Source organism: Tasmannia lanceolata, unplaced genomic scaffold (genome assembly GCF_043159265.1).
Source record: "Tasmannia lanceolata isolate RefF3 unplaced genomic scaffold, GAP_Taslan_0.1 ptg000004l, whole genome shotgun sequence".
NCBI classification, from domain to species: domain Eukaryota; kingdom Viridiplantae; phylum Streptophyta; class Magnoliopsida; order Canellales; family Winteraceae; genus Tasmannia; species Tasmannia lanceolata.
Window position 1 is genome coordinate 14,390,203 of NW_027518681.1, and position 22,093 is coordinate 14,412,295.

At 39.5% G+C, this 22,093-nt stretch overlaps 1 protein-coding gene across 2 annotated transcripts in view; it reads right to left on the minus strand.

Moving 5' to 3' along the window:
* The window catches only part of LOC143875613 (FAD/NAD(P)-binding oxidoreductase family protein), a 78,014-nt gene that overhangs the window by 50,355 nt on the left and 5,566 nt on the right, over positions 1 to 22,093 (minus strand). Inside the window, exons 2-4 of one of the 2 annotated variants that reach the window (XM_077377224.1) lie at positions 16,295 to 16,456; positions 12,258 to 12,437; positions 2,465 to 2,522 (exon numbers count right to left, since the gene is read on the minus strand). In XM_077377224.1, the coding sequence (XP_077233339.1) occupies positions 2,465 to 2,522; positions 12,258 to 12,437; positions 16,295 to 16,456 (400 nt within the window). The remainder of the gene's footprint in view (positions 1 to 2,464; positions 2,523 to 12,257; positions 12,438 to 16,294; positions 16,457 to 22,093) is intronic. The other variant, XM_077377225.1, reaches the window with a different exon arrangement.

Genomic DNA, 22,093 nt, shown 5'->3' on the forward strand with positions numbered 1-22,093 from the left:
TCAAACGTGGAATCGTAGCCGAAGCGTACAATCCGAAAATGTGGAATCGCAACCGAAGCGTGACGTTCAACCTATTATATATATATATATATATATATATATATATATATATATATATAGAGAGAGAGAGAGAGAGAGAGAAGTGTTCCTGCACAGCTACTCCGATAGCTTATCCGAGCAGCTGCTTCAAAAACTCATGTGGCCCCACATTTTTGGGGTGATCCAAAGCATTCATTTGGAAGGCCCTTCCATGGATAGGGTGTGTACAAAAAATGAGCCCTTTAGGATCATCCTAACCCTGCCATTTGTGGAGGGAAAAAATGGTCAGAAACAGTGCCTGTCCATTTTCCCCTCCACCTTTGATTGGGTTAGGATGATCCTATAGGGTTGATTTTTGGTACACACCCTATCCATGGAAGGGCGTTTCAAATGAATGCTTTGGATCACCCCAAAAATGTGGGCCACACGAGTTTTTGAAGCAGCTGCTCAGATAACCTATCTGAGCAGCTGCGCAGGAACACTATTCTCATATATATATATATATATATATATATATATATATATATATATATATATATATATATATTCCTAGTGATGTAAAGAAACAACCAAAATAAACAAACTAGCCTATTATATGCTATCTTCCTATTTAAAGACTTGCCATTATATTCATCCTATTGGTTACAGAAAGAGTAAGTTCCCATTTATTGATGCTGCCAATATCGGAGACTACCATGAATAATAACTTGTTATTGTGGGTGGCTGACATGAATAACAAAATACAAACTTGGGTTCAACGTGAATAGCAACCAGCTAAAGTAGGTTTTGACGTCCTACGTCACATTCATATAGCATTGAATCCAATCTTCCATGAGAGGACAAAGCACATAGAGGTGGACTGTTACTTTATTCGTCAGAGGATTCAAAAAGAGGAGATCTACACAGTTTTCACAAGATCAAATGGCTAAAGTAGGTTTTGACGTCCTACGTCACATTCATATAGCATTGAATCCAATCTTCCATGAGAGGACAAAGCACATAGAGGTGGACTGTTACTTTATTCGTCAGAGGATTCAAAAAGAGGAGATCTACACAGTTTTCACAAGATCAAATGATCAGATAGCAGCCATGTTCACTAGACCTCTAAGTAGAGCAAGCTTGAGTGATTTGTGTACGAAGGTGGGAATGTATGATATATATACTCCAGCTTGAGGGGGAGTGTTAAGAGTGGTGGTGTAATTACATACCCATCTAGGGGTATTCTTATCATTCTCGTAACCCTATTTCACTCACTCTCTCTCTCTCTCTCTCACACACACACACACACACACACATGTTCGTGTGGGAGAGAGGGAACATCTATCTCTATCTCTTCTTTTGTTTCTTCTCTTTCTTTCATGGAGGTTGGGATATCACCAACAAAACATTAATAATATCTAAATTGCAAATGAATTTCCCCCTCAATTTTGCAATTTTGAAATATAGCTGACTTCTTGAATATTTGATTCTTTTGATTCCTTCAACAACTGAAAAAGTTTAACGGTTAATAAGCTAAATATTGATATTGGGTTTTCACAGGGGGAGCATAATTTGCATCTAGGATTTCCATGAGCTTCATTCGGGTGGGTTATTTGGTTCTGACATAAGTTGCTTCATATCAATTTCAAGGCTAGGGCAGTATGCATATAATGTGGGGCAATGAGCCATGTTGTGTGAGGATGTGAGGTTGTAACTTGACAAAATTCAGACATCAATAGTGATGCCAATTGAGATGTACGCATAAATACTGAAACTAGGGGATTCTGAATATGTGGTCATATTTGCATGACCCAAGTTTTCGAACAATAACCTGGGGATTCTAAACGGAACTTGACACTGCACCAGGAAAAGTATGAATAAATGACTGGAAGTCAAAGTCCTCTATCTTATATTTATAATGGACTAGGCATTCCAGCAGAATATGATGTGGGCCATGTGGGAAAATATTTATATAGGAGAAAGTAAAATCTGGTCTATTTTCTCAATAGATAAGGTGCAAGTGATACAGAAAGACCTGCAACCAATAATCATGGACATGAGAGACAAATTACTCATTTGGGACAATGTTCATCTTGCTGGAGCATGACTTTCAAGTCATAAATATGCATTCACCAATAACTTGGCATCAATGCTGGATATGATAAGCAAAGGTATTTATGAAATTGTTGAACTTCCAAATGATTTCCCAAATATTGTAGCTCCAGATGGTTTTTCTACAATGTCGGTGTTGTTTATGAACATGAAGGATAAAGATGTTATTTGCTACTTAATGTTGGAAAAAATTATCCATTGAACTGAACTAGAATGGAGAAAAACTGAAATTAATTATGCTATCATACAAACCATCAAACATATTAATTAATATCAGTCGACAAAATGTGCATGGCTCCTTTATTATGAAAAGTAATCAAGTAAATATAACAACCTCAAACCAGTTATTTAAAACCTTCGATGCTGGAGACACAAGAAGGTCCACAAAGTCCCTGTCAAAATAATTTGGGATGATATTAACACAGAAATTTAAAAAATAGGAATTCATTAAAACCGAAATCAAATTGGAAAATAAAAATCGGGGAGTTAGAAACTTGTTGGGACTTAAAGAGATACAAAATAAATATCATAGGCAGGTTTGATCAGTTCAACTTCTAGCAGGGCAGTACAAAACCCCAACGAACGTCCATACATATCTAAAAGCTCCTCTATGGATCTATGCAATCATGATGTAGGGTAGAGAAGAAAAAGAGAAGAAAGAAGAAGAAAGAGAGGAGATTGGGGGCAAGTAGAAGAGGAAGAATAGAGGAGAAAGAGGAAGAAGAAGAAACCTGTAGGGGGGAGAAGCAAATCAATTTTTTTTAATCATCAAAAACTTAAAATCTCTAATACATGAGGCTTATTTATAAGCAACTGAAATAAAATTCCATGGAAAATAATTAACGTTCCTAATTCTAAATAACATAGAAAATAAAATCCTAGAAACTAATAACATGGAAATAAAAATACTAGAAACTAAATAATATGGTAATAAATCCCTAAAAGTCCTAATGGGCAAATATGCCTCTTATTTGGCCTATAATCTGCATCATTCTCCCCCACTTGAAAAGAACTTGACCTCGAGGTCTAGTCCTCCTGGATCAAATATGTACACGACCCGATGAAGCAATAGGAGTCGTAATCCGTCAGAAGAACTCGTGATGTCTAATGCTCGCGACAATCGTGAGAGGAGCCTGATATGCAGGCGGAACAATAGGGAAGAAAACGCCCACGTAGAATCATAAGAACATAAACTGCGCCGGATAAGTAAACTGGCTGGGAAGATAGCAACGTACTCCTCTTGGATCGGTGGGATTAGCATGACAGCTATGGGCAATACCAATTCATGACTAACCTCAATAAGGTCAGCATCTGCTAGTATCACATCTGGCTCAATGGAATCAGGAACAAAACCAACTACTAGAACCGTATCTGGCTCAGTGATGTCAGGCTGAGAACCCTCCTGATGATCATCATGTGCAGTGAAACCCTCTGTCTCAACTCTCAACCTCCACAATCATCTTGAGCGGAACATCTACCGTGAAATCAATCATGTCACTATGCTCATGTATTGATATGTTCCATCTTTGATTTTGTATCTGCTATCATGGACTCTGTATGTGAAATAAGCAAGGGCTCAACAACTAGAATGGTCTCATCCACAATGTCGGCTGGATCATCAAGCGGCTCCTCAGTAGCGTTAGCAAAGTCCTCCCCTTCTTCTTTTTTGAAAGGTTACGACAAATTTTATCACGAAAAAACACACGACATTACAAGGGGGACAAGTTGTCCCACACCTAATCCGAGGGGTCATCCGTCAGCCCCAAAACAGTTGAAGAAAATGGAAAAAGTACAGAGAGGTTCAAGGCATAGAGTCCAATGGGATGGGGATGATAATGCGTGGCTCCACCAAGTCCACCCCCTCCTTCGCCAATGCATCTGCCGTCGAATTTGCTGATCTCCGCATATGTTGAAGTCGCGGATGAATCTCCCTAATCAGATCTGTGATGGTGTCCAACGTTTGATAGAGCCTCCACGAACCACTGCATCGATTCAATGCCCAGGAAATCGTGTTGGCCGAATCACCTTCGATTATCAGGGGACCTAGATTGTTTTTTCATACCATTGCAACCCAAATAGAAGAGCACATGCGTCTGCTTCGTTAGCATCACATAATCCAGCAGAGCCTGAATAAGTCATGATAGTTCTACCATCCGCACCGCGAATGATTCCGCCAAAACCCGTTCTGCCTGGGTTCCCAAAAGAGCTCCCATTGAAATTTAATTTGAAACATCCGTCGGGTGGCGGTGTCCATCTTGGGGTGATATGGTTTGTTGTCCTCTTTTCCATCATCACATGATTCCAGCGCCTTAAGATGGTACCCACTGGATAAGGTAAGCCCAATTTAGACTTAGTCCATGCAATCATAGCAATTTTGACATCCAGAACAAGGTGATGCCAATTCCTTACCTTGTTTTGGAAAATTCGATTATTAAGTTCCATCCATATGAACCATATGATGGCATAAGGAGCAGCCATCCACATATTTTGTCTGAGACGTCCGGCAAAAGCGCTACCCCAATTCATTATAATCTTCGAAATCCGCCGTTAAGAAACCCATGATATTCCAAATGCTCTGATAATAGACATCCAAATAGAATGGGCATAGGGAGAATGGATCATGAGATGATCAAGAGTCTCCTCATGATTGTGACATAGTACACACCAACTCGCCAAGCTAAAACCCGTTCTCTTTAAACGATCACAAGAATTGATACACCAGTTGGCAATCGTCCAAGCAAAAGCCGCAATCCGAGGTGGTATAAACGCCTTCCACACCCGGGCCCGCCTAGAGGATGGTCCACTGCCTTCATTCTACTTGTGAAAGAAGGATCTTACCGAGAATCCGCCTTCATGTCCTGATCCATTCGTCTGACATATGGGGAGAAAGATAACATTTAGATAGGTTCTCCAAAAACCTTCCAAATTTTGCTATCTCCGTGTCCTTAAGATCTCTCCTCATTCTGATATCCCATACAATGTTACCAAAACTCTACCACGGTTCATGCAGTCAGAAATCTTAGCCCGAGTGACAAGAAATGCAAAATAGGTCTTGATAAGTATCTTTCAGGCAATTTCACCAATCCAGAGGTCAATCCAAAATCTAACATGATCACCAACACCCACCTTAAATCGCAGAAATGGCAGAAAGGAATCCCGCAACGAATGAATTGATTGCCATGCACTAGATCCCTTCCCGGATAATAGGCCAAAACACTCCCACTCCCCCCACCCACAGCCATAATTATCCTTAATCAAATGATGCCATAGCGCTTCCTACTCCACCCCGAAACGCCATAACCATTTTCCAAGAGGAGCCATGTTCCGTAAGCGTAGCTTTCTGATACCGAGGCCCCTCTTTCGTTTGGCTTTACAGACCTTTTCCCATTTTAAGAGATGCTTCAGTTTCTTTCCGGTCTCCTTGCCGTCCCAAAGAAAATCCCTCTAAATTTTTTCGATTCGCTTCACAACTTTTACCGGAAATTTAAAGAGTGACATGAAATATACCGGCATATTTGATAAAGCAGCTTTAATAATGTACCCAGCTTTCGTTCTACCCTATGTTGCATGGATGATAGGTATTGTTTCTTCCATGTACCCAGCTTTCGTTCTACCCTATGTTGCATGGATTCTTTGCCCCCCTCTGCCGAATCCGTGTCGACACGTCTCAGCATCCGAATCGGACATGGATTCATGTGGGATACACCCAGATTCTTATCGTAGCCATGTCCCGCACGAGTCATGTTTTTTTTTTTTGAATCTAATTCATCGTTGTCTCTTTTGAAATGCGAATCCTGCATATTTTCCCTTTAAACGTATTTCTTCTTAACATTTTTTTATATGAAAGCACAACCCTTACTCTTTTAATAAAAACCCTAGCGCCTCAACCCTCGAACATCGATCCCCTTCCTCAGACTCTCTTACTACTAAACTCGCCTCAACCCTCTACCCTCAAAATTTTCATGAATATATATATATATATATATATATATATATATATATATATATAGAGAGAGAGAGAGAGAGAGAGAGAGAGAGAGAGAAAAGTGTAGCTACACGTACGGGTAGCTAACTTAGCTACTCCGTCAGCTTAAAATACTGTGGGGCCCACATTGTTTTGGTGATGCAAACCATTCACAAGGTTTTAAATTTCGATTTCGGAATGCGTTTCAGTACTCACCGAAACCGAAACTTTTGACGAAATTTTGGTATTTCATTCAAAATCCAACGAAATAAAAAAAAAGTATTATTTTATCCTCCCCTGAAATTTCGGAATATATTAAATAACTAAAAAATTCCAGATTTTTTGGCGAAATCCCTTAAATTTCGGAAACATGAAATTTCGATCGAAATAAGTACCATTTCGAATTTAATCGATTTCGGTATTGACCGAAATCCGAAATTTCGGTCCTAAATTGCGGATTTCATTCGAAATTTAAAACCTTGACCATTCATTTGATGGGCCCTCACCTAGATAGGGTGTGCCCAAAAAATCATCTCCATAGGATCATTCCAACCCTACGATTTGTGGAGGCAAAAATGGACATATAAAAACCTTCACAAATCTGCCCATTTTTGCCTCCACAGTTTGAAGGGTTGGGATGATCCAATGGAGCTGATTTTTTGGGCACACCCTATCAATGTGAGGGCCTATCAAATGAATGGTTTGGATCACCCAAACAATGTGGGCCCACTGTATTTTAAGCCGACGGAGTAGCTAAGTTAGCTACCCGTACGTGTAGCTACACTTTTCTCTCTCTCTCTCTCTCACACACACACACACACACACACACACATATATATAATATACTAGTAAAAAATCCCGTGCGATGCACGGGCCGACAAAGAACTGTACGGACCACATCATAGGTTGATCCAAACCGTCCATGTGATGGAACACAACATCAATAGGTTGTGCCCGTAAAATCATTTCCATAAGCTGATCTTAGCCCTCCAATCTATAGAGGTTTCCAAAATTAAAAAAGCATAAAGGAGGCGGGTAGGATTGAAATTATGTGGCTTTAATGGGTGCCTTTGTTAAAAAGCATAAAGGAGGGGGTAGGATTGAAAATATCTGGGTAGAATGGGTGCCTTTGTTAAAAAAAGTGATTTGTAATACTCATAGAATTTTGGGAGAAATTCAAATAATTCTCTCATTTTCTCTTCTGCTATATAGTATATAGATATATAGGGAAAACTGTTTGTGTGCTCGAGCTCATGTCGCTTATATGAGCTCGAGTGCCACAAACACATGGGTCCCAAATATTTTGGGGTGATCCAAAGCATTCATTTGGAAGGCCTTTACATAAATAGGGTGTGTACAAAAAATCAGGTCCATAAGATCATCCTAACCCATCTAAAAGTGGAAGGAAAAATGGACATACATTGTCAACAAATCTGTCCACATTTGGACGGGTTAGGATGATCCAATGGACCTGTTTTTTGGTACACACCCTATCTATGATGGGGCCTTGCAAATGAATGGTTCGGATCACCACAAAAAATGTAGGACCCATGTGTTTGGGAACTCGAGCTCATATAAGCTTATATGAGCTCGAGCTACGAACAGTCTCAACTCAACTCAACTCAACAAAGCCTTTGTCCCAAACTAGTTGGGGTCGGCTAAATGAATCCTTTAGAAAAATTTCATGAAGAAGGTATCTACCCGGCTATAATCCTGGCCCTAGTTGGGTTCTTCTATGTGGATCATTTTCTTCCATTCTATCCTATCCAAGGTCATGTTCTTCGTTATGTTCGTAGCTATCATGTCTTTCCTCACTGTTTCTACCCAAGTTGTTTTCAGTTTGCCCCTACCTCTTTTTACTCCATCAATTTGGCACGAGTCGCCTCTTCTCACCAGAGCATCCAAAGGCCTACGTTGTATATGTCCAAACCATCTTAAGCGATGCTCTCTCATCTTCTACTCAATTGGTGCCACCCCCACCTTTTTACGTATGTCTTCATTTTTAATTCTATCTAACCTTGTGTGGCCACACATCCATCTAAGCATTCGCATCTCCACTACACTCATCTTAAGCACATGCTGCTTCTTGGTGGCCCAACATTCTGAGCCGTACAGCATGGCTGGCCTCACAGCTATCTTATAAATTTTAAGGAATCTTATATATATATATATATATTATGAAAAAAAAATTAATGTAAATTTTTTTTTTGAAATATGACATTAATATTTATAATTCATACTTATAAGTACATGAGAAAGGGACAAGGAGTCCCCCATGATTACAAGCATGAAAACATCAGAACAATCTCCAATGTCAGGACAAGAAAACCTTAGCAAGGTCAAAAAGATGCTATCTATCCTATTTCCTGAACATTCCGGAACATAGTCAGCATGTCACTCCTTTGCGATCTTCTTTAGAGATCTTGAATACTTCTCCCTCCTAGAACCAACCCAACAAATCCACTTCACCCCATTGTAACTCTAACTTCCATCAACTTCTTCCGATTAATTGAGATTAAACATACTATACCATAGGGCTCCCTTCAGCAGTGATAAGATAATAAGAGACTCGACAATAGTCGAGCAACTGCGTCGTTTCATACACACATCTTGCTCCTCAGAACCGAGAAGAAAATACATCACGAGCAGCGAAGAACAAGGTTCCTCAAGCCCACTCCGATGTTCCTTCACTATCTTCCATTTAGCACTACTATTAAGGGCCCTCACATCACTTCTCTTTGAGAGGTTTAGGTTACATTAGTTGTTAAAAGAGCGGTCGGCAACGCCTTCCTTCCGTGCGTGCTTGCGTGCGTTGTCTTCATCGGGTTTGGAGGACCCGGGAAAGCAAATAAACAATTTGGGATGAATAATGATAGTTAGAAAGCCTCGAAAAGTAAAGGATTAGTAATCCTTTTTTGAAATCGAATGGATTCGGTCTTATACATATGCGAGGAAGGTAATCAAAAAGAAAGAAGATGAGTTCTTCTTTCCTTAATCACTTAGGACCCGTGTGAGATGAAAGTCTCATGCACGGTTTTGAATGAGAGATCCGTTTTACATTTTTTATGCGCAAATGTTCAATTCTCATAAGATCTTCTTAACTGTTACTCAAAAGGCCCAATAATGTATGTATATTGGACACTTTTAGACAATTATAGGTTCTGGGAGGCAATTCCCTAAAAGGAGACTTATCGAAAGAAACAAGAAAATAACGTTCGGTTTTCTTATCTCGAAAAAAGACATTGGGATTTATAAAGGAACAAAATGCCAAGACCCTGTCTTTAACAAATCTCCAACACTAATAATACTTAAAAGATTCCTTAAAGTGAGGAATCTTCTCACTCTAGCCCAGAGATACTACTCCACCACAGAGAACTTTTGACCAGAGACTTCTACTTTAAAAAAGATCCATACCTTCTTAAAAACCATCAAGGAATTTTCATTAAAAAACTATTATAACTAGGAAAGAGGAAGACACCAAAAGGCAAACCTAAAACGATATTTACAACAACGAGAGGAAGGGGAGCTTTCTAGATACTATGGTCCGAAGACCCATCCTTTTTCTGCTCCTGACTCTCGCTTTTTTCCTTTTCCTCCTCTTTGTCCTTTGGTGAGTGATCACCCGTCCCTTACTCGAAAACATCCCCTATCACCAAGAAGTCGTCCACCTCCTCCCCTACACTAGCATCCTCCTCTACCCGACAAGACACCCGTTCCTCCGGGAGAACTACCTTCAGCATTTCTTTCGCTCTTTGCACATACGCCCATCTCAGCCTCCTTTCCTCTCTTTCTTCTTCAAGGTCCTTTTGAAAGAAGGGGAGTTTGTATTTTGAAACACAAATTTTTTTGACATCACTCGTTCTCGATAAGCTGAAAAATTCCTTTATATTTTTTCTAGCATCTGCCTTGAACTGTTTCTAATCTTTCTTAAGAATCTCTATTTTTAGCTCTTTTGGTGTCGGAGGCCCTTCATAAGGCCTTTTCTCTTTAACTTTTGGTGGCTTTTTGTTTACGTCTGATGGCTCCTCCCATTCGACCTTCCTTTTCCCTTTCAGTATAGATGGCTCTCAGCTGAAGGTGGCTAAACACGCTCCATGGAATGGTAAAAATATCTTTACAAGACTTTTGAAGGGCTCAAGAAAATCGAATGAGAGCCTTGATAAGTCTAAGTGGTAAAGTTAATTGGGCCAAGAAGGGCAAGCGTCATTTACGGGGAAAACTTGTCCCTTCGGTATGAAACTCGAAGAGTTGCCGTAAAAGAGAAGGTACCATCTCGAGAAGAGGCGGTAAATCCAAAATAAATAATCATTACCATAAACTATTGATGCTTCGGGCCTTTAAAGGCGGTTTATCAATATTTAAAAGGAAGGTTCAGGCAAGGTTTTAAATCTCGGTTTCGGTTTCGGTCATCAGTGAAACCGAAACGTTTCGGTTTCGGTACGAAATTTCGGACGAAATCTTGTAAAAATTTCACCGAAATTTCCGAAACGTTTCACCGAAATTTAGGGTGAAATTTTGTACTTCACCGAAACTTTTCACCGAAATTTCCGAAACGTTTCGGCGAAGTTTGGTAGTTTTCCGACTCAATGTGAATTTCATATTTCGTTTCGTTTCCACCGAAACCGAAATATTTCAGCCGAAATGAAACGTTTCTGCCGAAATTTAAAACCATGAGTTCAGGGGCATCTCAAAGAAGGGAAGACCAGTCCTCTACTTGAGGTCTAATGGAAAATCCTAACTCAGGAAAAGGTGACGAGGAAGATAGGAAAGGGAAAAGGAAGGTCGAATGGGAGGAGCCATCGGACGTAAACAAAAAGCCACCAAAAGTTAAAGAGAAAAGGCCTTACGAAGGGCCTCCGACACCAAAAGAGCTAGAAATGGAGATTCTTAAGAAGGATTGGAAACAATTCAAGGCAGATGTTAGAAAAAATATAGAGGAATTTTTCAGCTTATTGGGAACGAGAGATGTCAAAAAATTCTGTGTTCCAAAATAAAAACTCCCCTTCTTTCAAAAGGACCTTGAAGAAGAAAGAGAGGAAAGGAGGCAGAGATTGGCGTCTGTGCAAAGAGTGAAAGAAAGGGTGAAGGTAGTTCTCCACGAGGAACGGGTGTCTTGTCGGGTAGAGGAGGATGCTAGTGCAGGGGAGGAGGTGGACGACTTCTTGTTGATAGGGGATGTTTTCGAGACAGGAACGGGTGACCACTCACCAAAGGACAAAGGGGAGGAAAAGGAAAAAAGCGAGTCAGAGGCAGAAAAAGGATGGGTCTTCAGACCATAGTATCTAGAAAGCTTCCCTTCCTCTCACTGTTGTAAATATCATTTTGGGTTGACCTTTTAGTGCCCTCTTTTCTCTTTTCTGGTTCTAATAGTTTTTTAGTGAAAATTTCTTGATGGTTTTTGAAGAAGGTATGGATCTTTTAGAAATTAGAAGTCTCTGGTCAAAAGTTCTCTGTGGAGGAGTATCTCTGGGCTAGAGTGAGAAGATTCCTTACAAGATAAGTATTAACGGTGATGGAGATTTGTTAAATGAAGGGTCCTGGCAATTCTTTCTTCAACAGTAGTGTTAAAGGAACATCGGAGTGGGCTTGAGGAACCTTGTTCTTCGTCGATCGGTATGTATTTTCTGCTCTGTTCTGAGGAGTGAGATGTGTTTATGAAACGACGCAGTTACTCGACTATTGTCGAGTCTCTTATTATCTTGCCAATGTTGAAGGGAGCCCTATGGTATAAGATGTTTAATCTCATCTAATCGGAAGAAATTGATGGAGTTCGAGTTACAATGGGGCGAAGTGGATTGGTTGGGTTGGTCCTAGGAGGGAGAAGTATTCAAGATCTCTAGAGAAGATCGCAAAGGAGTGGTATGCTGGTTATGTTATGGAATGTTCAAGAAATATTATAGATAGCATCTTTTTCACCTTGTTAAGGTTTTCTTGTCCTGACATTGGAGATTGTTCTAATGTTTTCATGCTTGTAATCATGGGGGACTCCTGGTCCCTTTCTCATGTACTTATAAGTATGAATTATAAATATTAATGTCATCTTTCAAAAAAAAAAATAGAAACTAAACAAAACGGAAATAAATCCCTAAAAGTCCTAATGGGCAAATATGCCTCTTATTTGGCCTACAATATGCATCAAATCAAAAAGAGCAGTGGCACTTACAACATATCCTTTTGTCCCAACAAGTAAGCTTGTTGTAAACAATGAGTCCAAAATAATGACTGTTGTAACTTGTCCCTCAGCACGCCAGTAAAGGATGGTACATCACGCCTATGTTCCGGAGTAGGTGAATCTAAAATAAAGTCCATGAAGTTACAGAACTTCTGCAGCTGCTTCTCATATCTACAGAATAGAAGATCGAATGGAATAAATGAATGTTAGTAACAAATCGAGGTTATACGAACCAAGAAACCAATGATTAAACTTTAGATTCTGAGGAAACAACAGATAGGAAACAGACTGTGGTATTGTGGGGTTGGCAAAAACACCATGTCCATACAATTTAGTCATACGTTCAAACTTACATATATGATGATGGTAATTAGAAACAACAGAGTTAAAAGTCCAGACTCCAGAGTCCTTTAAGGACATGACTAGCGCTTAGAAAAACGTGTAACTAGAATAGTTCATCAGGAAATGATAGCCCCAATCTAGCCTACGTTCACAATTTATTGTTCGTGAGAGCAGCACTAGGCATCAATTATATCCAATCCAGACATGTTAACCAGTTCTCACTTCCAAGGATAATACCACTCCCTATATATATACACGAATGATAATTTTATTGAAAAGAACCATTGCCTATATTGTTAGGCCTTGGAAAATAGAATTATCAGAATAAATCAAAGGAATCTTCTTTGTTGCTAAACTCAGTTCAAAATTCAGATTCAGACACATTATTGGCTACTTGTGGAATGATTCAAGCTCTAGGGTAGTTTGCTATTTTGTTTGTTAGTCCAACCATTATCGATTGCCAACTCAGTTGCTACTATTTCCGCCAGGTGAACCTACTTTAGCTCAGCCATTGCAAAATGGTTAAATGCCAAAGTTAACGAGAATGGAATATTACAAATTATTGCCAAAACTATGATTAGTGTACAAAATAATAATTTTATCAAGTGAAATGAATTTTATTTTTTAACAAGTGGTTCATTGATAAGAGAAAAGGCCAAATGATCATACAATAAGATAAAAACAAAACGAAACAAAAAGCCGGGAAAAAAGGAAAGGAAAAAGGGAAAAGAAACGCAATTACAGCTTGTGCATATACAGCAAAATTACATCTCTGGAAAATGGGAATTTAAACCAACCAGAAAAAAAATCTAGTTCCATCTCATATTTCAAATCTAATTTCTTTGATAAGGAAAATGGGAATTTAGAAATTCCAAAGAAAGGGTCCTTAGGATTTCACAACCCAAGACAAGGCGACTGCTTGTCTCTGGTACTTGGCATGAATAACTCTTGCCCAAACATCATCAGGGTTAGAGAGATCCACCATCATGTAGCCAATAGGGTCAGGTTTTGGTTTCTAACAGCCCCAACACTCAGACTGTCATCTCTTTTGGGAAGCAAACTTGATTCCAATTGACCAAGGGGGACTTTTCTAAAAGATGGATCACCATTCCATGGAAAATTCCTGCGAAAATCTGCCAGAGGAGAGGGCCTGCACAATAGGGAAAAGTAATATTTTGAAATGTGAAATAGAAACCACTTTAGGAGAGTAATACGACAAGGAAATGAGAGATATCTACCCTTCGATCTAGATTTGATCCTGATCAGAGGCTAAATTTTCAAGGGTGGGACAAAATTTCTCACAAGAAAAGAGGACAGCTTGGCACCCTTCTTCCAATAAATCTTCACTCCATTGATCCAATGTATGAAAATTTTCATTGTCATAATAAATAAATAAAAACATATAAAGAAATTATGGGCTGGACAGGTTATAATACATAACACCGCGTCCATAAAGTAGTACATTTGAAGATAAAATTTGCTTATCTGTCAAACAGTCTACTTACTGATTTATATGGGAATCCCCTAAAAATCTAGTAAAAGAAACGATATGTTCCATCTCCTGGTATTTGATGAACAACTGCAAGGAGAGTTTTAGCCACCTATCATCATTAAGCATATCTAAATCCAAAGTGTCACCAAGGGTGTTTCCACCAGTAGCTATCACCCACTCTGCAGTGCTGACTGCCGAGACCTCTACATCAATTGTGCTTGCTAGGTGATAACAAAAAAAGTATATCATCTCTTCATGAGTGTACCAAAGCATGCCCCAAAAAGCAGGATTGTTTAAGTTTCACATATACCTACTGTTAACTTACCAACTTCTCCAAAAGCTTAAGCTGTTGGAGGAAGGCGTTATTTATCTTTTATACTTTAACACTCCCCCGCACGTGTGGCCCACTTGGCAAACACGTGGAACATGTGGTCCCACTGTTGGCCGACCATCGCATGTGGATTTTTGCTATCCGGGACGTTTGAACTCGAGACCTTTGGCTCTGATACCATGTTAACTAACCAACTTCTCCAAAAGCTTAAGCTGTTGGACGAAGGGGTTATTTATCTTTTATACTTTAACACCTACCATCAAAATTCAGGTCCAACCAGCAGCTAGAGGGCTAGCCAGATGTCTCTCACTATCGCCATGGAGAATAGGTCACGCAGGTGGTCCTTGTCTACTCCATAAATAACTAGGCTGTTGATGCTTTAAAACATGGCTAGAGAGCTCTCCCTCTAACATCTCTAAAATGATACCTCCAGTAACCACGCCAATATATGCATAGGCACTAGATGGGTTTCCAGCATTCCAAATCTTCCATATGACCCAAGGTTGAGAAAGAACGAGTAAAGCTGCAAACAAAACTTCTCGCTAGTTCCTATTTGGACAAAACCACATTTTCCTAAAGTTCGAAAATGAATTGGCAGAATTAACATCGGATAAAACTAAATAATTGTAAACATAAATATTAAACGCATCGTGTCAAAGACAAACATAAAAAGATAAAATGCAAGTTTCACCAAATCTGTCTCAAAACAGATAAAAATCTGATGGTCAAAGAATTCCTCTTGTCAGCAGTCAAGATATGATTTACATCTCTCAGAACCAGAAACATCAAACCCAGTACATGGAGACGGTTTCAAAATACAAACATTTGAAGCGGAACCCCAACGACAGGATTCTGGATTTTACCAGTCTATAAGGTTCCAAACTATAAGGTTTTAAATTTTTACGAAGTACTGAGAAATTCATAGGCATCATAACACATGACCAAATTGCTCAAGATTGCCAACACTTACATGCCCAAGCTTGTTGCATATGTGAAAGGTCATAAGGCAAGGTAACAGCTTCAGGGCCCAAAACGAGCAGAACCTGGTAATATGGTTCAATTAAACAAGATCACCAGCTTCACATGAATGATTTAAAACACAGAGCACAGATACTTACATGCCCATCATGTTGCATTTGTATGTGGAAGATCATAAGGCAAGGTAAAAGCTTATGGCCCAAAACAAGCAGAACCTGGTAAAATGGTTCAATTAAACCAGATCACCAGAATCACATGAATGATTTAAAACACAAACACTATGTGGTACCGCTCTGACACAGAATGTGCCAAATTTAGTTAGAATTAATTTGGGAAAGATGATCTAAACTATTTAATTCACTTCTCAAACAAAAATGGTCGTTATACAGAAAAAACACAGATATTTTATGTATGGAGATGAATATCTAACTAAATTGAGGTAATATACCATGGAACTGATGAAATGCAAATGGTAACTTTTTCGTTTTTTTGGATAGGTATCTTTACATCAATTGATTATAGAAGCAAAAAGCTGATTTTTAAAGACAAAACTACCATGTGCAATATGAATACAATCCACCACACTGATGTTCCATAAAAACAAACATAGACCATTTTCAGTGCAGCATTCTTGCAAATGGTAAACCAGTTGCACCTGGCCATTGTGCACCTTCTCAGCGCTATATGTAACATATCTATCACCTCCCCGGTGTCTTATCAAGGAAAGAACTTTTAAGCCTACGTGAGGAAATCGGATTGTGATTGCTAATTGCAAAGATAGAGAATCAATTAAGGTAATGTGACCACAATGAATGGAACAACAAATGTTGAAAGATACACACACACACACATAAAATTTATGTGAGATATGCACCAGAATTGTACCTTGGGTATGCATCTGCATCCTTTTTGGAGAACTTAGTAATCTCTGAATGATTGAAGGTTGAATCAGGGCCCAAAAGAAGATAGCGTCCATCAATACAAGGAGTGAATGATGACGGACTCCTCTTTAAAAGCTTCATGCCATGCCTACCTAACTCGAGCTCCCTTGAAATTGAAAAAAAAAAAAAACAATGAGGAAGTGAAGTTGAAAAAAAAAAACCAAAAAATAGTTCAAAATACAATAGGACTCTAAAGAAATGCGAACAAAAAGTAATGAAGTCTAATGGGACCATATAAATGTAGGAATTGGATCCCAATCTCCACTATAAATGAAAAGAAGGGAAGAAGAAACAAAGGAACGAAAGAAGATGAGACAAAGGGGAAAAAGGAACGAAAGAAGACAAGAGAAAGGAAAAATTAGCTTTTAAGAGAACAATGTCTTTTTATCAGAAAAAACAAAGAATTATAAAGTTTCATAGCTATGAATGATCTCAACCAGATCAACTAGCAACTTGTATACGCCATGGCTCTATACTCAGCGTCTACACTTGACCTCGATACAACTTTCTGTTTCTTGCTTTTCCAAGACACTAAGTTCCCTCCCACAAAAGTACAATAACCATTTGTAGGCCTCCTGTCTGCAGTAGATCCTGCCCAATCTGCATCTGAATATCCCTCAATCCTCATGTGACTATGTTTTATGAAGAGAAGTCCTTTACTAAGAGCTTTCTTCAGATATTTCACTATTTGAAGAATTGTCGACCAATGAGATGTGTGTGGTGCACTCATATACTAACTAACCGGCCCAACTGCGTAAGAGATACCTGGGCGTGTGACAGTGAGGTAAATCAACCTCCCAACTAAACATTTATATCTGCCTGGATCCTCTAGTAACTCCCCCTGATCAGGTAAAAGCTTGACATTTGGGTCCATGGGAGTCTCAGCTGGCTTTGCTCCCAGAAGACAAGTCTCCTCCAATATATCCAGTGCATACTTTCTTTAGAGATAGTCCTCTACGTGAATATGCTACCTCTATCTCTAGACAGTATCTCAGACAACCAAGATCTTTAGTGCAGAATTCCTTCTGAAGAAAGTCCTTCAGCCTCTGTATACCTGCGTTGCCACTCCCTGTGATTATGATATCATCAACATACACAATCAGGAAGATCCTACCATCTTTACCCTGAGAGCTGAATGCTAAATGATCTACATCGCATTGTTTCATTCCAAATCGTATCATTGCCTCACTGAATAATCCAAACCAGGCACGAGGGGATTGCTTAAGACCATATATTGCCTTCTGTAACTTGCATACTACATGCTTCATCTCCACCTGAGCAACATGCCGAAGAGGTTGCTCCATGTGTACCTCTTCCAATAGATCACCATGCAGGAAGGCATTCTTGACATCTAGCTGATAGAGAGGCCATGGCATGCTCACTGCAAGGGATATCAAGACACCGAGTGAAGGGATTTTTGCCACGTGTAAATATGTTACTGTATATTCAATGTCATACATCTGTGTATATTCCTTTGCAACTAATTCTGTTTCTAGTCCAGTTCCTCCTCATGTTCCACTGCCATTACCTGTTCCATTCCTGAATTTGACACCTATGGAACAATCCAAGCCACTGAAGGTTTATTCTCGTCGAGGTCAGCAGTCTTCACTACCTTCATGTCCAGTCGACACCTCATGCCCAACTGTTTCTCCAGAGCCCCATTAGCCAAAGTAACTGATGGAGAAGTGGAATTAGGATTAAAGGGGCTAAGAAGACTACTGTTACCCGTCATGTGATGGGAGGCTCTAGAGTCAATGAGTCACGGACTAATGTGACTAAGAGAGAAGGATGGGTTGCTATCTTCCATTGCAAGTGTGGCAATGGGTTGTTTTCCTTTCTCCTGTAGACGCAGTAGATGTTCGTACTTAATACGAGAGACAACAAATGTATCATAAGAGCTAGGCGTGGAATAGACAGCCGTCGAACTCGCTATGGGAGTCCTAGAATCTTAATGTGTAGCCCAAGGAGGTCGTAACTCTGGATGCAAGTCATAGCAGTACTCGGCAGTGTGACCCTCCATGCAACAGTGTGTACAATAATGGGATGCACGACCACCAGTACCACATCCAAAACCTCTACCAGATCCGTTGCGATCATGGCCACGACCACCACGGGTACCACAACCATAACCAGACTGAACAGCTAGAGCAAATCGCTCACCACCAGGATCATCGGGAACATCCGGTGAACACGAGAAAAACCCACATCAAGAGATGTTAAACTGCCCTCACTCACTATCGTCGAATAGGAAGAAACTCTCTTCCTAGGCCATCCAAAAATTGAACAACACGGAGCTCCTTTTTCTGTTTGGATAGTACAGCAAGATCTGTAGAGGACAACAAGTAAGAGTCTAGCTGCTCACACAAGCCAACAAACTCAGAATAATACTCATAAACAGATCGCTTGCCCCGCTTCGATCTGAGAATGTCCGAATAAACATCACAAATCTTCGTAAAATTGTTGGTTAGTGAGTAGAATACCTCTGCATATAACCAAACAGCTCTCGAGGACTCAAGGAACTAATGGTTTCAAATTTCGGCCGAAACGTTTCGTTTCAGCCTAAAAATTTCGGTTTCGGCGGCGATCGAAACAAAATTTACATGAAGTCGTTTCTTTACAAGATTTCGGCAAAATTTCACCGAAATTCGGAAATTTCGCCGAAATGTCACCAAAATTTGCCTTTCTTATAAAATTTCCACCGAAATTTTAAATAGATCCACCGAAATTTTAAAAAAGTCCGCCGAAATGTTATAATTCCTGCCAAAATTTATGAAATATTCACTGAAATTGCCAAAATTTCCACTGAAATCGCCGAAATTTTAAACATTTCGGTCGAAATTTAAAAAAATATATGAAATCATAATCATAATTTTACATGATTTCGGCTGAAACGTTTCGGTTTCGGTCACTGAAACCGAAATTTAAAACCTTGCAAGGAACAACATATGACTAGCAATCTTGGGCTCCATACTCTGACATAAGAGGCATTGAACACTAGCATCATCCGGGCTCCACTTGCCATAGGTGGAGTCCTTAGGTGATGGTGGGTCCGAGGTGATATAACTCTATTTGCCCTGGCCACGGAGATAGAGCTTAACAGCCCGACTCCATGCAAGGTAGTTAGATCCACCAAGTTTGATCGAAGTCATGGAAGGCACAGGAAAAGTGCCGGAAACCGTAGAGGACGTAGCCATGGTGAATAGCTATATGAAATCACAACAACACACACGAATGGTAACACCACAACACCAACCACAAAGCAATGAATCAGTAGCTATTCATCCAATCAAAGATGCCACATGAACAGCCACACGTAGATCCACTAATCTGACTAACATCCATCACCAACAAAAAATCTGATGTGGTGAAAAATACCCAAGATGGGTTGGGCAGTTAGGTAGAGGGGAGGAAATAGTTGAAGAAAAATGTGGGAACAAGAGGTATAGGGTGCATCTAGGGTTAGGTATTGAAAAACCAAAGTCGTGTTTCGTAAGATGATTTGAATGAAAACTAGGGTTTGCTAGAGCTAGGGTTAGGATTTTAGTGGTTGCGGTACAGATTGGAAGAAAGAGAGGGGGCAACAATGATTCTTAGGGTTAGTTCTACGTTTAGGGTTTCAAGGATGAAGTATCAATCTTCAATCTTCAACCTTGAAGCTCTGATACCATGTTACAAACTACATTGGATAGATAAGAGGGAGAGAGAGAGAGGGAGAGAGAGATGGAGAAAGAAATAGATGGGAGAATATCTGTGTTAATTATAGAGATTAGGTTTCTCTCACGCACACAGAATATATATATATATATATATATATATATGAGGAAAAGGATTGTACGCTCGAGTGTACCTAACCTTAGGTACGCTCGAGTGCCAAATCACATGGGTCCCACATTTTTTTTGGTCATCTAAACCATTCATTTGCAAGGCCCCATCATAGATAGGGTGCATACCAAAAATCAGCTCCATAGGATCATCCTAACCCATCCATTTGTGGAGGTCAAAATGGACAGACACTGTTTGTCCACAAATCTGCCCATTTTGCCCTCCAGTTTTGGAGGGGTTAGGATGATTCAATGGTGCTGATTTTTGGTACACACCCTATCTATGATGGGGCCTTGCAAATGAATGGTTTAGATGACCAAAAAAAATGTGGGACCCATGTGATTTGGCACTCGAGCGTACCTAAGGTTAGGTACACTCGAGCGTACAATCCTTTTCCTCATATATATATATATATATATATATATATATATATATATATATATCTGTGTGTGTGTGTGTGTGTGTGTGTGCGCGCGCAATACATAGTAGAAGTCTCTAAGAACTAAACACCCAAAAGTTGTATGGTTCAATCTAAGGAATACTTTAAGGCTAGGCAGGTTATTCAAGGGAAGTATTCTTCAAAAAAGAAAAAAGGTATTCGAGGGAGGATTGATATAAAAGATGTCACTTTGAGCATGAGAGTTTGAGTAGATCTATGCTGTCTTCTTTTTTATGCTATTCACAAATCAGTGAATCATCTCTTCTTCAGATGTGAGAAATGCTTCAAGGCTTGGCAAGTTATTCAGGGGAGGTTTAATACAAAAGAAGTCATTATGAGGATGGGAGTTCGAGAAGATCCATTCTGTCCTCTTTGTTATGCTATTCACGAACTCTTCTTCAGATGTGCTCATTCATCTTGGATAGGGCATTCTATCTTTCACAGATAATGTTGGCATCATAAGCCTTGCAATGTTACTGCAGATGAACTCTTCATATGAATTGTCATGGTCAAGAGAAGATCACTACCACCATCAAAGTAGCTTTTGCAGCCTTGATATTTCATATTTGGAACAAGAGAAATATCACGATTTTTCATAATAAAACCTCTCATAAATAGATCACTGTGAAAAAAATCTAACATGCTACTTGTAGACGAAAACCCCATCGTAATTTGGCCACCTTGGGCAGACACTTTTTGTTATATCGGGTTTTTGATAGTCATGTTAAGGCGGGTTGCAAGGGAAGGGGTTTTCTCAAGGTTAGAAGAAGAGGGTTTTGGTGTGGTTCCATCTTTTTTTTAAAAAAGATAAGGGTTTGGTGTGGTTCCACCTGATTGCGGGAAGGCAAGTGCTACTCCCATTGTTGTATCTTTATTTTGATTAGTGCACTTTCTTCTTCTTTTTTATTTTATTCTTGAATGGTTGATTAGAAGAGGGTCATGCTCCATTTCAAAAAAAAGAAGAGGGTCATGCAGCCCTATTCTGGGTGAACCATTTCTATCTCTTTTGAATTTGTGTTTTATGCCTTTTTGTCCATGTTTCCCTTTACTACTGAAGCGGCACATCCATAGTGGTTTGTCATTCATTTCCATAAGACCCTTGTCAGCATCGGTTTGAAACCGACTAGCAAGCACAATTGTTTCTCCATGTTTCCCCAGTTGCTCATAAGCCCCTAGCAAGCACATATGATCCTTTGTGACTAGTGTGTTTGATTTACAACAACCATATTCCAAAAGGACGGGGGGCCTTATCCCCAACAAGTGGCATAAGAGCTTCAAGGTTATTGTATGCAAGGTATTTGTTGATTTGCTGGTGAGAATAAATTTGGGAAATGAAAAGTAATTAGTTTGAGGAGAAATTTTTTGATGGATGAAAGAACTAAGCTTTGGAAGTTGAAGGTCCATGACTTGTTAGTACAATAAGGGCAACAGAAGGCATTGCTTAGGAAACATAAGAAGTTGAGATTGATGACAATAGCTGGA